Genomic DNA, 15,707 nt, shown 5'->3' on the forward strand with positions numbered 1-15,707 from the left:
GATCATGTGAAGGTGAGTACACAGGGACACCCTTCCAGGGCTCCCTGGCGATCAGCCCAGAGCAAGGTGAGGGTTCCACCAGATGTAGGAAGTCCAGCCCCTACTGCCCTATGCTGCATGAGAGGGAGGGGACAGTGGCTGCCGGAGGGGACTCACAGCCTAGAGTGACTGGGATCCCCCAAAGGTGAACCATTCGCTGTGCCTCCCTCCAGCTCTGCTGTTGCTCCATTTCCCAGAGCAGGAGAAGGGCTCAGAGAAGTGGCTCCCCAAGAGCCCTTTAGGAGAAAGCAGAAGGCAAAGCCAGGTTGGTCTCCAGCTTTGCAATCAGCAACTGTGGCCGTGCTGAGTGACAGAGCACTAGTTACTCCCAGAGATGACTGGGATTTCAGGGCCTTAATCATCCTCACTTGGTTGTTTTTAATCACATCAGGACTTCCTGGTACTCCTGGCCGACCAGGAACTAAAGGTAAGTGATTTTACAAATTAGATAGTTTTTCTTTTCACTAGCTCTTTTTGCAGGAGGGGAGGGATTGGCAGGAAAGAGGGCTCTCTCTGGCCAGAACCTGGACCAACAGTGGCATCTACTGGCTTCAGCAGAAGGCTTTGGGGCTGAGGGGCCCGGGGTTTGTCCTGATGCTCAAGCCCCACGCTGCCCCCATGTCTGCTGACCCACAGTCCTGAGCCTCACTTTGGTACCTGGAAGTCTCCTGGCTGCATGTAGAGGAGGATCCATAAAGGTGCTGCCCCCAGAGCCTTTCTGCCCACTGACTCACCTCTAAAATGGCCCTGTTTTGCACTATCTTCCTCTTGAGGCTTGGTCCCCATGTAACGTGACTTCCCTGGGACAGGAAGGTTTGGGGATTCCTGAGGATGCCAGACACACTGCCCTTAAGAGCCCATGACTTTCTGTCCAGGAGGGATCTCAGACCCTGCCTAGACAATGTCACAAGAGGTGGACATTTTACCTTTTACTGGATTGTGTTCCAACAAAACAAACACAAGTGCTTCTCCTCTTGGCTTGGCCCCCAGGGGCTGGCAGGTAGCAAGCAGAGACCATCCCTCTACTTCCCCTAAGGCAGAAATTAACAGGGTCCCTTGGTGTGCCCAGAGGCCCCTGAAGAATACCAAGTAGAAGGCTTACCATCCTTTACTTCACTTGCTTGGTTCCCCAGAGTCTGTGGATTTCCAATCCCAAAAGATGCTTCAAGACAGCATCACGGGGCCAAAAGTTTGGGAAGAGCCTCCAACATCCCCTTCTTGGAAGTCCTCCACGAATATTTGCATTTTCCCTCCCCTGAAACACATGGCAGAAAAGAGATCTGTGAGCCTTTGTGTAACTTTGTTCCCAGACTTACCAACCACAGAGCCCCCTCCTACCTCTGCACAGCCCCTACTACTGTCCCAGGGAACTGGGGTCCTGAGGGACACTGTGGACTAGGCTCTACCTCAAAAGCTCACTCTCTGTCCTTTGACCTCTTGGTAATTTTCCCACCTGAAGCTACTCCCAGTAAGGGCCTGAGATACCTGCGGTGGGAGAGGATAGAGTGTGGGCTGTGGAGGACCTCAGTCAGCCTTATTCCAGCCCCAGGGAAAGGCAGTCTCCAATACCCTTAAGTGAAGCCCCATTAAAGAGCTTCTTCCAAAAGCTGATGTGGGCCCTGGAGACTGATGCTCTGGCCTCTGGGACCTCAGGCAGAGAGGTTGGTGCTTAATGCACCCTGCACACTCCCCTTCAGTTCATAAAAAGCTTTTAGCTTGAGGGTTAGAGGCCCAGGAATGGTCTCTAGTGTAATCAAAAGCCTTGGAAATGACTTATTGAGCTACTAATTGATCCTGGGAACCACCCCCTTCTTTTTCTCCCCTCCCAGGTGAACCAGGAACTCCAGGCAGTATCGTGACTTTAGGTAGGCAGGCCCGGGAGGGGCCTTCTTGAGTCTTTCTTCTTCACTGGGCATCTGCCCTGGCTCTGCCTTAACGCCCTCCAGCCAGTGCCAGTGTGAGGGCCCAGTGCTTTGGCAGCATGTGGCGGTGAGCTCCTCGGGTCAGCAGAGAAGGGGCGGGGGCAGTTCAGAGGTAATGAGAGCAAGGGGCACTGGCCCGACCTGGCCCACAGCCTGGCCTGGGTCCCAGCACCTCTGAGGAAAAATGGGGTGAGTTCCCTGTGCCTTTTGTTTTCAGAGGGATCATCAGCTATCACTGCCCCAGGACCCCCAGGACCTCCTGGAGCCATGGGACCCCCAGGCCCCCCAGGTTAGTCTGTTTTCTTGCTTGGCCTCAAATCTGCAGCACCTTGGTTACATTTGACTAGAGCAGTGTTTGCTCAAATCCTGGAACGCAGGGAGGAACCAGGGAAGCGTCAGGAGCCCCTCCGCAGAGCCTAGCAAGCCTTCATCACACACCAGCAAGCGTCCCCAGCACCGCAGAGGCCCTGCTCACTAGGCCCCCCAAACACTGTAGGCATTGCTCACTAGGCCCCAGCACTGCTGGAGGCTCCAGGAGGTAAACTGTTTGCCCAAGGTCATAGGGCTCAGAAGTAGCCGAGTCCGGATGTGACCCAGGCCATTCTGCCTTCTGAGCCTGTGTTTGCCCAGTCAGAGCGCTCTGCCCTCTGATATACATCAGGGGCAACAAAAACGCCGGGAATCTATTTGAAGAAAATATCCCCAAACAGAGAAATTGATACAAAAATACGAAGACTTAAAGTTGTTAGGAGATAATAGTGGAGTTTTAAAAAGCAGGATACTTGATAAAGTGTGCTCTGTGTTTGCAGTTGTATTTTTACAAGATGCAAAAAAAAAAAAAAAAAGAAGAAACACTGGAGGGAAATAAAATGCTTACAAGTTAAAGAATTATCAGTGATACTTTTTTTCTATGTTTCCAAAATGCTTATTATTTTGTTGTATTGCTTTTCATTTTGTAACTTTTGAACAGTTGTCTACATTATTAAATGCTCACTCCAAAAAGTGTAGTTAGTATCTGTCCACACGGAAAGATATTACATTATTGACTATATTGTCTATGCTGCACTTTCTCTGTTGTGATTCATTTACAACTGAGGTTTTTGTCTCTTTATCCTCTTCATCTACTTTACCACCCAACCCAACCCCTCCCCCATGGTAGCCAGTTTTCAATTACTTAAAAATTTTATGTGTAAATGAAATATGTGATTTAATATAACCAATGCAAGTATGGATCAGCTTTCCCTCCTGATAAGTGAGGTGGGGACACTGGGGGCACTTAGAAGTCCCCAAACATTGAAGGACAGTGTCCAAGAGGGCAGTCCCCCCCTCCCCAGGGGCCCTGGGGCTTGGCAAAGGAATTCTCACAGGGGATGTGGGGGAACCACAACGTTGGTCTCAAACTGCTTATTGCTCTCAACATAAGCAAGCTAACCTTTCTGGGCCACTGTTCTATGATGGGTGAGGAAGATACATGTGCACCAAGACCTGTCCTTTCTTTAGTTCCTTCTAGAACTGTGACCCTAGAGGTGTGACAAAGCCTTTTCTTCTCCAACCCCATTTTCAGGCCCTGTAGGACCAGCTGGCCTCCCAGGACAGCAAGGTATGTCAGTCCCGGAAGAATGCATGACTAGGCTCAGTCAGGAGGGCCATGCCCCGGGCCGGACTCAGGTCTTGGTCTCTAAGTGAGGTGAAAGACATGCAGTTTGGGAAGGGAGGTGAGGGGGTGACGTGGTTCTTCACCATGGGCCTTTCAGGACCTCAACTGCAAGGGGAGACACCTCCTCTCACCTCCTTCCATTTTTCTGAGAAGGTAGGGGTCCTCCAGACAAGGAGATTAAGGCTCTGTGGTCCCAGGGTAAATCGTGGCTATTTTAAGAGGCCTCCTAAAGACCATAATAATCATGCCACTGTGCAGAGATTTATCCAAATTCTAAACACAATCAGGCTCAGAAGAGCTGGTCCCGCTCCCTAAGGCTGTTTCAGCTGCAAGCAGGAATGCTCCCAGTTAACTCCAGGCCTGCGCTACTCCGCTCAGCCCCCCGTGCCCTGGGCTGGGAGAGGGGCGCCCCCCATCAGCACCCCTCCAAGCAGTCCCCAGGAGGCAAGCACTGACGAGGGCTGGGGGCAGGGCTCACAAGTTTTGTCTCCTGTGCATAGGACCCAGAGGGGAGAAAGGACTTGCTGGCGAGTCGTTCACTGACAGCACCTCTTTCAGTGCGGTCCTCTCAGCCCGTGAGTGCCCCCGTGTTCTCCAGGGCAGGTGAGGGGGGCAGGAGAGGGAGAGATGGTGGCGCTCGTGGGGCCTGTGGCAGCGTACCAGTGAGTCACTGAGAGCCTAGATGCATTGTGAGTGAAGATGACCAGTTCCTCCGAAAGACAGCACTGGTGCAAGAAACAGCAGGGCTTTTGTCAGCTGTGGGGAGTGAGTCACTAGCCTGGGGCAGCTGTCAGGCAGCTTCTCAGGATTACAGGAACACCAGGGTCAAGCGGGACCTCCAAGTGAGCTGGGCGCTGTAAGTATGGGTGGCATGAATGCTGCGTCCCCCACTCACTGGAGGCGATGACAAGGATCCATGGGGTCTCAGCCACCAGCCTGGCCTGGGAGGGCTGACTGCTGGGCCCTCCTCTCCCTAAGGACCTTTAAAGAGCCCAGGCAGAGATGCCCTGGGTCTTCCACCTGGACATCTGAACTGCAAAGATACCAGCCAACTCTGGTCCAGCATTTGCTGTGTGCTAGACAATGTGCCACGGCATCTCCCTGGATCTTCACCACGCCCCTCTGATACAGGCCTTACTGCCTCTGGTGTGCAGAGGAAGCTGAGGCTGAAAGAGGTCGAGAACTTGCCCAAAGCCACCAGCTGTAAGTGGCAGACCAGGCATTTGAACTCAGGCTACCTGATACCAAAGCCAAGTTCTTAACCAGTCACTCCCTACACCCATATCAACTATCAGGGAGTTTGACTGCATCCCTGCCCCACCTCTGAGTGAGGGGCACTCCCAGCAGAGCGGATCCTGGAGGGTCCTGTGCCGTGGCCCAGAGCTGGTCTCTGGGGAGTGGGTGTAGCCCAGGGTATCTGGCACTGATGATCCTGGCAAGGGGTGAGACTGGCAGAGAACAGCCTCATGACAGCTTTTGCTCATATCTGTTTTCTTCTGTATAGAGGGTCTTGATTTACGAGGTCCCCCAGGCCCACCAGGACCCCAAGGCCCACCAGGTGAGAGCTGAGCTCCCAGGTGGGAGGGGCAAGACAATGGGACCCAGACGCAGGCCACTTCTCTTGGGAAGAAGGTTACTGGCTCACATCTTGGCACTAATAAGTCTTGGGGGTTCTCTTATCTAGGAGAAAGCTTGCCAGGCCCACCAGGCCCACCAGGTCCACCAGGATCTTTGTGGACTGACTCAGGTAATGCTGTGGAGTCAAGTCACAGCTGTTCCCTTCAACCCCAACCCAGTATGTGCTGTGGTCCCAGGCATGTGGTCTTCCTACCCCACTCACCATGCTTCCTCCTTCTGACTTTCTACCAGGAGTTTGCATAAAGTCCATGCTACCTGCTGCAGGTACAGGTAGACGATGCTAGCCCTGCCACCCTGCTAGCCCTGGTAGCCTAGTCTGAAGGAAGGAGTCCATTCTGCCCTTTAGGGGCTTCTGGACTGGCTGCAGGGACCTGGCTCCTGTCCTAGGGGACCCCAGATCTGATAAAGTAGGCAGGACACATGCACATGAAAGGAGATAAATACTAACAGTGCAACATAGAACCATATGGAAATAACTAGAATAAACATCAGCTCAGAACCTGTCCCCATTAGAAAATCAGCCCACCAATCTATTTATCCGTCTACTTACCTGTTTATTCTTTTCTTATTTATTTCTTTTATTTTTCTATGCAATCATTCACCCCATCCATCCATCATTCATCCATCCATTTGACAAATACTCATTGAGCAGGGACAGTATGCTAGGCACCATGCTGGCTTGCTGCTCCCTTCCACGTATCACCATGTCCACACTCAAAGCAATTTCTTTCCTCTGCAGAGACATTCTTCTCTGGCCCCCCAGGCCCACCTGGGCCCCCAGGCCCCAAGGGAGACCAAGGTGAGAACGGTCTCAGGGCACACAGGAGCCTGTGCCTCCGGGTACCCAGCTGGTGGCTGGGAGGGTCTGGATGAGGCTGGATGAGCTGGGGCATGTCTTCATCCGGCCACATCCCATGAGGAGCCCAGCAGCCTGGAGCATAGGGCAGGGGAGCAACAGCGGCAGAAGCTCTGCAAACCCCAACCTTTCCATTGGCCTGGTGGAAGGAGAGCCATGAAGAGCCCCAGGCTCCATGCCTGCTCCAGCCCTACAGCCCTGACCCTTCCTCCAGGGGCCCTGTGAAGCCACACACCCAGTTGGTATGTGTCTCACAACTCTCTGTCTCCTTCCCTCAGGCCCCCCTGGCCCCCGAGGACACCAAGGTACGTAGAGCTGGCATCAAACAGTATGTGGGGTAGGGATGGGGGCAGTAAAATCTGACCTTCCAAGAGCCTTGAGCTCCTTGGAAATTAGTTTAGTTCAAAGGAACAAGAGTAGATCAAAGTGTGTCTTTGAATGATTGGGAATTCGTGTGTGTGTGTGTGTCTGTGTGTCTGTGTGTGTGTGTGTGTGTGTGTGTGTATGTGTGTGTGCGCGGCAGCTCTTGGTACCACCCAAAGGGCAGTGCAGCCCCAGAAATCATGATTCTTGGGGAGCCCAGGCAGGGGCAGTGGTGTCTGGGGCTGGGCCTGAGGAGAGCGGGGGGGACACCAACTGTCCGCCTTGCTGTTTTCCTCAGGCGAGCAAGGCCTTCCAGGCTTCTCAGCCGCAGGTGAGTGCCCGGTCCCAGCCCCGTTGCTGGCTGCATCCAGAGCTTCTCCCACCCTGACTGACTGCACCATGTGTGGTTGGCTTCCAGGTTCCAGTTCTCTCGGTCTCAACCTGCAGGGACCACCAGGCCCACCAGGCCCTCAGGGACCCAAGGGTGACAAAGGTCAGTGGGGGATCAGCCAAGAGGGTGGTGAAGCCTGAGAGCTTGGCTGGCCCCCAGAGTCCGGGTAGGGGCATTGAGTACTTACCGGTGCTAAAGGCTTGGGGAAAGAAAGAGGCTAAAGGAAGGAGAGGCAGGAGGGAGAAAGGGATGAGGCTGTGGGGGTGCAGGCCCTGCCCAGAGGGACCTGGTGGTGGCACTACAGAAACAAGATGAAGAGACATGGACCGGTTGTTCCAAGTGCGGTAAGGCTTAACCAGGGAAGGGTTCCTGGATGAGATGATGCAAACAGGGCTTCTCATTTTGGATTCCAGGTGATCCTGGAGTCCAAGGGGCCCCTGGCATTTCTGGTGGTTCCTCTCAAGGTACGAAGACCAGAAGTCCTTTTCCCCTCCTCAAGTGAGGCCTGTCATTCCAATGAGAACATTGCTCATTCCTTCACTCATTCATGTGCCCATGATGCAGTGTTGATAGGTACCCTCTCTGTGTGCAAGGATCCCTGAGCTGCATTTAAGGGGATTATGAGCTAGTGGGGTGGGAGGGAGGAACCCCTGCATGATGAAGATGGCTAACAGTGCTAATGTGCAGTGACAGAGAGCAGAACGGTCCTGGGGGCTAGGGGTGTTCAGAGACGAGGGAGACGCTGGGGGGGCAGTGAGCAGGTTGCTGAAGGAAAGTGGGGATTTGGCCCAAGAGAGTTCCCCTCTCTGTGCCCCTTTCAGACTGTGGCTGCTATAGACCTTCCTTTCGCCCTCTTTTTGAGGGGACACTTCTCTTTACCACTGTCCTATTTCTCCCTCTGAGACAGATCCTTCCTCCTCAGACTGTGGAGGCAGGGCCTGGACCCCTCTGTCTGACCTGGGGGTGGAGAAACCAACTCAGAAGGCTTTCTTTCCTGCAGGGGGCTCATCATCCACAGCCATGCTCATGCCAGGCCCACCAGGCCCACCAGGGCCCCCTGGGCCACCAGGCTCCATCAGCAACACTGGCTTGGAGATTCAACAATATATCTCTGAGTACATGCAGAGTGAGTGCTGGGGCGGAGCAGGGCATTGGGGTGGGGGGTGTGCCTGCGCTGGGGGAGCTGGCAGCCAACAGTCTTGCAGGCAGCCGGGCCCAGGTCTTGCACTCCTAGAGCCAAGGCTGCGGGTTCGTGCACTCCCCTGACACTCACCTACTCATAGCTGCCCACACTCATAGCCTCCTCCTCACCATGGGGCTTGCTCACATGCAAACAGCCACACACACATTCTTTCACACTTGTGTGCCATCCCCTGGCCTCATCCCGGTGCTCCCCGGAGACAGGAGTGTGTGATTTCCACAATGTGGTCACCAGCACTTTGTCAAATGGGTGGCTGACTGGGGTTTTGTTGGCCCACAGCCTTCAAGTACCACCTGACCCAGCATGGGCTTCTGCCTCAGTTTCTCCATTTGTAACAAAGGGAGTCTAGGCTCCTTGCTGGTCGTGCCTTGGGCCATGTGTGGGGTGGGGAAAGTATTTCACAAGTGCTTCAGCTCACTTCTGTGCTTTCTTTCTTTGTTGGCAGGTGACAGTATTAGGTCTTACCTGTCTGGAGTTCAGGGTCCCCCAGGTCCACCTGGTCCCCCAGGGCCTGTCACCACAATCGCGGGTGAGATTTTCGACTACTCAGAGCTGGCAAGACTCGTCGTGAGCCACTTGCAGAGTGAGCCTCTCCCCACCTGTCATGACACCTTTCATCCAGGGTTGACTTCTGTTCTGGAGCCTTGCCCGGCTTTGCTGCTTGCTTTGCCGTCCCTCTGAGTGTGATGCTCAATTCTGAACTCACAGGAACTGGGCCACCAGGATCTAGCTCCAAAAACGGGTTTGTTCAGATTAAGAAGAGAGGCCACACTGCAGAACCATGTCAATCTGTGGTTGACGGATGTGTCCTAAATACAGAAAAGGGGTCCTTCAGGTTGACAGGATTGGTAGGAGTTAGGCTGGAGCATATTCTTGAAAACAAACTGCATTTCCTACAAAACAAAAACCACCTTTGACCTTTTCATCCTTTCAAATAGCCTCCTCAGGCCATTCCCCCACCCCCAACCCCATCCATTCATTTCCCTCAAATGGAAACAGTTAGTTGCCCGGGTCTTTGTGACTCTGGGGTAATGAGGGTGTTGCTTCAGTACAGCTCAGCAGGTAATGAGGTTTCCTTCCGGACAGCTTCGGGATACAGCCTCAGCTCCTACTCCACCTCCATCTCTTCTGAAGACATCCTGGCTGCACTGCAGCGTGAGTCAGCTGCAGGGCTGGGGAGCTGGGGGCTGGAGGGTGGGAGCTCCTCTGCTTTCTCCTGACCACAGTGCCAGGCACAGCTGGTCCCAGTCTGAGCCTGGGAGGGCTGCAAAGGGGGTGGAGTCCTTCAGCACCGGGAGCCTCTCCCACATTGCTCCCAGCCACCTGCTGGGCAGCAGCTAACTGGCAAAGGGGCAAGAAATCCCACCCCTCTGTCCCCAAAGCCTCTTTAGGCCCTGGGAAGCTTGCTGATTTTCCCCTGGGCCTGAGAACCGAGTTCACCTTGTCACCCTGGAGCCAGTCCGTGGGCAGGTCAGGCATGGTCGGGCAGTGGTGTGGGACCCCTGTAGCCTGGTGGGTCCATGCCAGCGCTTTGTCTCCTTTCAGGGGATGATGTGCGTCAGTATCTACGTCAGTACCTGGTGGGCCCTCAGGGTTCCCCAGGGCCACTAGGAGCTGGTGAGGATTGGTTCCTCCAGTCTTTGGACTACGCAGAGCTGAGCAGACACATTCTCAGCTACATGTCGAGTGAGTGTCTGCCCTCCTGGCCTGCCCTCTGCAGGCAGGGTGGTCGGGAGGGCCCGGATGAGGACTTGGTGCTGAACTGCCTTGAAATGGTCCCACTGACCCTCTCCTGCCAGGCTGCACCAAGCCCAGGGAATGGGTGGCATTCAGAGCTATTCAAACCCGTGGTCCCAGAGCAGGTCTTGGGCACCGGCCCACATGGAATTTACACACCACTTGCACACACACACATATTCTCTATACACTTTACACACGCGTACATCCACACAATCTCTGTACAGGCACAGACCCAGCAGGCAGTAGGACACAGGCCCTTTCTGACCTGTACCCTTCCTAGGACCGAGGGCCCTTCCTCCTGTTGTCCTTACCCAGGATTGTATCTCTGCTTTACCCTCCATGCCTGTCTTTTCCTGCTGCCCCTCTCTCCCTCGGGCCCCGCCTCTGTCCACATGGTGTTTGTGTCTGGCTTCCACTCTGTTTCCTCAGGGTGTTTCCATCTGCCTTTTCCTGTCTGATCTAAATCCAAAATAACTTGGGATTTTGTTCTTCAGGTTCTGGAATCAGCATTGGGCTTCCTGGACCCCCAGGGCCCCCTGGCTTGCCGGGAACATCCTACGAGGAGCTTCTCTCCTTACTCCGAGGTAAGGCTAAGCAGAGGCCATCTGTCCAAGTGGTTTGGGATGGAAGGCAGAGCTCCTTGGCCCAGGCCACAGCTGACTTCCTGCTCATCCCTGGTGTCTCAGGATCTGAATTCAGAGGCATCGTTGGGCCCCCAGGTCCCCCTGGGCCCCCAGGGATCCCAGGCAATGCATGGTCCAGCATCAGCATGGAGGACCTCTCAGCTTACTTGCACAGTAAGGCGCCGGGGCGGGGAGTGGGGCTGGGTGAGGAAGGCAAGGCCTGCAGCCTGCCTGTGCAGGCTCCTGTGGGTTTTAGCAAAGGCAGCCATGGAGAGTTAAACTCATTGGCCAGTCACCAAGTCCCCTGGAGCATGTGTAGGACTGAACCCTGGGCCCTGGAAAGGGACACACTTGCTCTTGTGCTCTCAGCCATAGCAGGGGGAGAAGTGGGCAGAGACAGTGCCCCCAGGTGTAGCCCTTAAGAGAATTCACGAGCCAGTGTGCCATCAGGTGCCAAGCCGGGGGCACCAGCTCTCACTGGCAGCAGGGCTGAGGGGATGAATCTGGGTTGAAGGACTCAGCACTGAGACAGCAGGGATGGGGAGGAGGAGGAGGAGCACGGACGGCTGGGAGCAGTCATCCCTGGTGATGCCGGGAGGTGGGGTGCTGGGCCCCTGCCCTTCCCTCGCCCCACTCTCCTCCCTTTCCCGAGAGCCCTGCGTCCAGGTGGGGAGTTCAGCACCCCTGATCTTTCTCTGTTGCTTGCCTCTCAGCTGCTGGCCTGTCATCTATCCCAGGCCCTCCAGGCCCTCCTGGTCCCCCAGGCCCTCGAGGGCCTCAGGGTGTCTCAGGAGCTCTGGTAACCTACGCTTCTGAAAACAGCGACAACTTCCGGAGCGAACTGATCAGCTATCTCACAAGTAAGTGCCTCTGATGTTGCTGTCCCTCTGGCAGCCCTTCCCAGGCCTTGCTTCTCCCTGTATAAGGGGTAGCTGGTGCTTAAAGGAACTTAGGAGGCCAAACCTATGAGCCCCGGTGGATGGCGAAGCCCAGTGTCTGCCCAGCCAGCACTGCCCTTGATGTTCATATGCTGCTCAGGGGCCTTGAGGCCCTGGAAGAGACCCCTTAATTCCCACTGCTTTCCTCCACTAATCTGGAGAACCTGGGCCCCCACTAATGTAGCTTCCTCCTCGCAGGTCCTGATGTGCGTGGCTTCATTGTTGGCCCCCCGGGCCCTCCTGGGCCCCAGGGACCACCTGGAGACAGCCGCCTAGTGTCCACGGACGGCTCCTATAGACGAGATAGCAGCTCCTCCTCACACATCTCGTCAGTCAGTCGGGGCACCTCCTACAGCTCTTCTATGGGCATCGGAGGAGCCAACGAAGGCTCCCTGGGCGAAGAGGGGGCCTTTGGCCAGGACATGAGCCTGGGTCTAGGTTACGGGGCAGCAGAAGGTGACATGTATGGTGGTGATGGTGGATCGTTCAGGGGTGGCTTTGCCAGAGGTCTGGATTACAACGAGTTGGCTGTTCGGGTGTCTGAGAGCTTGCAGCGTAAGTCGTGACACTTGGGCCTCAGTGCTGGGCAGTGGGGTTGGGGGAGCTAGAATCAGGTGGGCAGGGACTGAAGACAAGAGGCCCCAGACTAGTACTCAGCCAGCTGGAGTTCAGGGTCCCCAGGCTTAGCTTGAACACATGCTGTGGAAGAGAGCACTTGGGATCTTTGGACTTTGCTTTCCCAACAAACTATGTGTGGGTCTCAGAAGACCCTTTATAACTATGATGGTTTCCTTGTGGGGCTGAGGGAAGGCTGTCATCTAAGAAGTCCTTTCTCCCTGTGGCTTATCGGCAGTTATACAGTCAACAAGCCTTTGATGAAGGCTCACTGCAGTAGAGGCCTGTGTCAGTCAATGGTGGGGGTGGGGGGCCCACAAAGGAAGCCAGCAAGGCCCTTCCCTTGCTGCTGCTTAATCTAGTTTACCTGCATTGGGAGTTAGTCAGAAGGCACTATGCTCCCTCTGAGAGGGTACGGAGCAGGCCCTGCTTCCAGTGCCCACACTCTGGTGTTTTACAGGTCAGGGCCTGCTGCAAGGGCTGGCCTACACTGTCCAGGGCCCACCAGGCCGGCCTGGGGCCCAGGGGCCCCCTGGCATCAGCAAGGTCTTCTCTGCTTACAGCAATGTGACCGAGGACCTCATGGACTTTTTCCGAAGTAAGGGCATCCTTGATTGCCTCCCAACACTTTCAGTCTCTGGAAAAACCTCACCAACACTTGATATGCTGAAAATCTGACAAATTCTAAACTTTATTTCCCTCTTACAAGTCCACACTCTACTACCTACCTAACTGTGTTACTTGGAACAAATCACTTTACCTCCTAATCTTCAGAGAGATTTTTGGTCTAAGGTCAGTTTTTTCCCCATTGCAGCTTATGGAGCCATACCAGGACCCCCTGGGCAGAAGGGAGAGGTGGGCATCCCAGGACCCAAAGGTGAGTGATAGCACGGAAACAGCTACCAGGACTCTGGGTAACAACCTCGTGCTGAAAACGGCTCTTCTGCGGGTGCTACACGGGGGATCTGCCCTACCCCTCCACTTGCTCCTCCCACCCAGCACACACTTTACTTAGCACTTCCCCCATCTATCCTCCTAGGAGACAGGGGCCCAGCTGGACCACCAGGTCGGCCTGGGCCGCCCGGCCCTCGAGGGCACAAGGGAGAAAAAGGAGACAAAGGTAAACCTTGGCTGCCAGTTTCTGGAGTGCTGGGGGGCCGCTGCGCAATAGAGAAGCAGGCGCTTCCTTCCAGCGCAAGCCTGAAGGCAGCAAATGCCAATTACTAAAGGCAAACACTGCCAACGTAATCTACGTAACAATCAAGCAACCAGCTAGCAAGGAAGGAAAGGGAGCCAATGCGGGAGAAAAGGTGCTGCCAATCCAGTAATGAAGTTGGGTAAACAATTTAAGTAAGTTGATAGTCTTACAAAAGAGCATCTCTTAAGCCAGTTTTGCAGTAGTCACCATTGCCATAATTGCCCAAGCTAAAGTCCCCACAGGCCCCAAGATTTTTTTTAACTTCCTACTTGTCTTCTACCTTCCAGGTGACCAAGTCTATCCTGGGCGGAGAAGAAGAAGTGTGGCCACCAAGCCATGAGCTCTCTTTGGTGGAAAAGCCCCTACCAGCACTTGTAACTGCTTAAGGCACTTCTGTCAGATTCTTTCCAGAGGGTGAAAGCTGGTCTCAATGTCCTACTGAGCCAGCAGAGCCAAACAGTTAACTAGAGCACTTGTTTTAGTCTGGAACTATACATTATATATTTCAAACAGATACAGTCTGAAACAGCTTCATTGGGCACACATTTGGAGTAGCTGCAGTATTGTAGAATGAGAATGCTTCTGTGCTATGAGCTCCTTGGCTTCTTTAACACTTAGTTCAAGCCCCAACCAGTCGTGTAAAAAGTTGGCTCAGGGGCCCTTGAGCTTTGCCTAAATATGAGCCCAGAAACTGGAAGACAGGTGCCTTCCTGGGGTAACCCTCAATGGGGGTGTTCTGGTTCATGCAGCAAGGCTGTATTATCAGCAACTTCCCATACTGTTCACTCTGCATTTTCTAGTCGTAGAAAAGGATTGGCTAAGAAGGAACTCTTGCAACTGAAAAAATTAAGAAATTCACTTCCTTTGAAGGCAGGACACGGCTTCTAATACTTACTTCTCACTACATATCACGTTCCCACTTGTTTAGAAAGTTTGTTTGATTGGAGCTATGATGTTTCCATAGGTCCATACTGAAGTTTATAGATTTGTTACACTGAACTAGACTGCAAAAAGTAGAAAAAGAGGGCAGTGGGCAAGGAAGAAAGGAGGAGAGGGAAATGAGCATACTGGATGTGGCAGAAGATGTCACCTCTGCTCTGCACTTAAGAAATGGCATGGGGGACTGGGTGCAGTGGGTTTTTAAGCACTTTTCAATGTTTAAAAACATTTATGTGGTCTATTAGATGAAAAGTCATTTCAATTGCAAAATTTATAATTAAAGTTTTTTTCTTTTTTAATATTATGTTTAATGTGATGCATCTAACTAGTAAAGTAAAAGAAAAGGAATGGAGGGAGGGAGGAGAGAAAAAGAGGAAGAGGCGAAAAGACAGGGAGAGAAAGAATGAAAAAAAGAGAGAATAATTTAGGTTAACTGGATTTGATTCCAACATTATTACAAACTCAAGGAAACATAACTGGTTATATTTTGGGACAGAGTTTCTTGCATTTTGTTTAATCATTGAGGTCTTTAAAGGCAGACCTTTACCTGCAACTCACTCTGGGCATATTACAGAGCATCTGAAGGTCTTCCCCTAAGCATAAAGTACTTGAAACAAACACATATGCAACAGATGAACAACAGAATTATTTACAATTAATGAAGAGATTTATCCTGGGGCAAAGGAGGTATGATTGCAGGGCAGTTAATAACATGGAACACGAAAACTTCTATTAAGGAAAAATACACAAATATCAAATGCCCAAAAGAAATGCTAGTAAAATCAGACACTCAAATTCAGAAGAGGCTACACTTGAACAACTTGTGAGTTGTCCCAAGCTGTGACCTTTGACTGGTGGATAGTCAAAACAGGGTTAAATTAAATCTACTTCTATACCTCTAGTCTTCTAAAAGATCAGATTCTTTATTTTCCATGTGGTCTGAGTATCTCAGGTATTATTCTGGGAAAAAACACACTATTTAGTTCCACTCTATCAAACAACTGCAAGCACCAAACATTCTACATGGTCTGTTTGCCTCTGTTGTCATATCCTGATAGCTAACTGCTAGGAAGCAATATTGAAGTTCTAAAATACTAGCTCATAAGTCCTTTATTTTAAACAAGTTTTTCCTATCTAATGAAAACTTAATGTATGTAGCACTTGATTGCATTGTGCCTTTTTAATATTATAGTTTAACCTAAAGACTGAATCAGTTTATTTTTCTTATAGTAGCTTCAGGGCTCAAGTATTATATCCCCTTTAATGATTCTTATGTTGATAAATCAGACTTGAGTTTTTCCCTAGATATCAAATTTACCTTTCTAATCTATCCAAAAGTCTTTATCAAGTTCTATGCCCAAGTTAAATAGGGTATAAATCCAACCCTGGTATCCTCTCTGGACAGAATCCAGGATGGGCAGATATGATATATGTCCTCAGCTGGGTGGCAATGAATCTAAGCCTCCTTTGTTTCAATTTCAAAAAATTATTTAAAAAGGTCATGAATGAGCTCAGTAGTGTGCAATGCTCCTGGACTAGATAGTGACATGCTATGCCTCCCTCCGGCCAAGTTCAAAACTTGCCTAA

General features: G+C 52.3%; 1 protein-coding gene across 1 annotated transcript in view; it reads left to right on the top strand.

Moving 5' to 3' along the window:
- Positions 1-14,419, top strand: part of COL17A1 (collagen type XVII alpha 1 chain) — a 47,416-nt gene extending 32,997 nt beyond the window's left edge. The window contains exons 33-56 of the mRNA XM_037001349.2: positions 431-466; positions 1,869-1,904; positions 2,179-2,250; positions 3,526-3,561; positions 4,119-4,193; positions 5,123-5,176; positions 5,303-5,365; positions 5,996-6,055; positions 6,391-6,417; positions 6,774-6,806; positions 6,894-6,968; positions 7,280-7,330; positions 7,867-7,992; positions 8,513-8,650; positions 9,154-9,222; positions 9,613-9,753; positions 10,302-10,391; positions 10,494-10,604; positions 11,144-11,290; positions 11,567-11,923; positions 12,444-12,581; positions 12,798-12,860; positions 13,023-13,103; positions 13,469-14,419. Of these exons, the coding sequence (XP_036857244.2) occupies positions 431-466; positions 1,869-1,904; positions 2,179-2,250; positions 3,526-3,561; positions 4,119-4,193; positions 5,123-5,176; positions 5,303-5,365; positions 5,996-6,055; positions 6,391-6,417; positions 6,774-6,806; positions 6,894-6,968; positions 7,280-7,330; positions 7,867-7,992; positions 8,513-8,650; positions 9,154-9,222; positions 9,613-9,753; positions 10,302-10,391; positions 10,494-10,604; positions 11,144-11,290; positions 11,567-11,923; positions 12,444-12,581; positions 12,798-12,860; positions 13,023-13,103; positions 13,469-13,521 (2,132 nt within the window). The 3' untranslated portion in view covers positions 13,522-14,419. The remainder of the gene's footprint in view (positions 1-430; positions 467-1,868; positions 1,905-2,178; positions 2,251-3,525; positions 3,562-4,118; positions 4,194-5,122; positions 5,177-5,302; positions 5,366-5,995; positions 6,056-6,390; positions 6,418-6,773; positions 6,807-6,893; positions 6,969-7,279; positions 7,331-7,866; positions 7,993-8,512; positions 8,651-9,153; positions 9,223-9,612; positions 9,754-10,301; positions 10,392-10,493; positions 10,605-11,143; positions 11,291-11,566; positions 11,924-12,443; positions 12,582-12,797; positions 12,861-13,022; positions 13,104-13,468) is intronic.
- The last annotated feature ends 1,288 nt before the right edge of the window (positions 14,420-15,707 follow it).

This window comes from Manis javanica, chromosome 7, assembly GCF_040802235.1.
Source record: "Manis javanica isolate MJ-LG chromosome 7, MJ_LKY, whole genome shotgun sequence".
Lineage (NCBI taxonomy): Eukaryota > Metazoa > Chordata > Mammalia > Pholidota > Manidae > Manis > Manis javanica.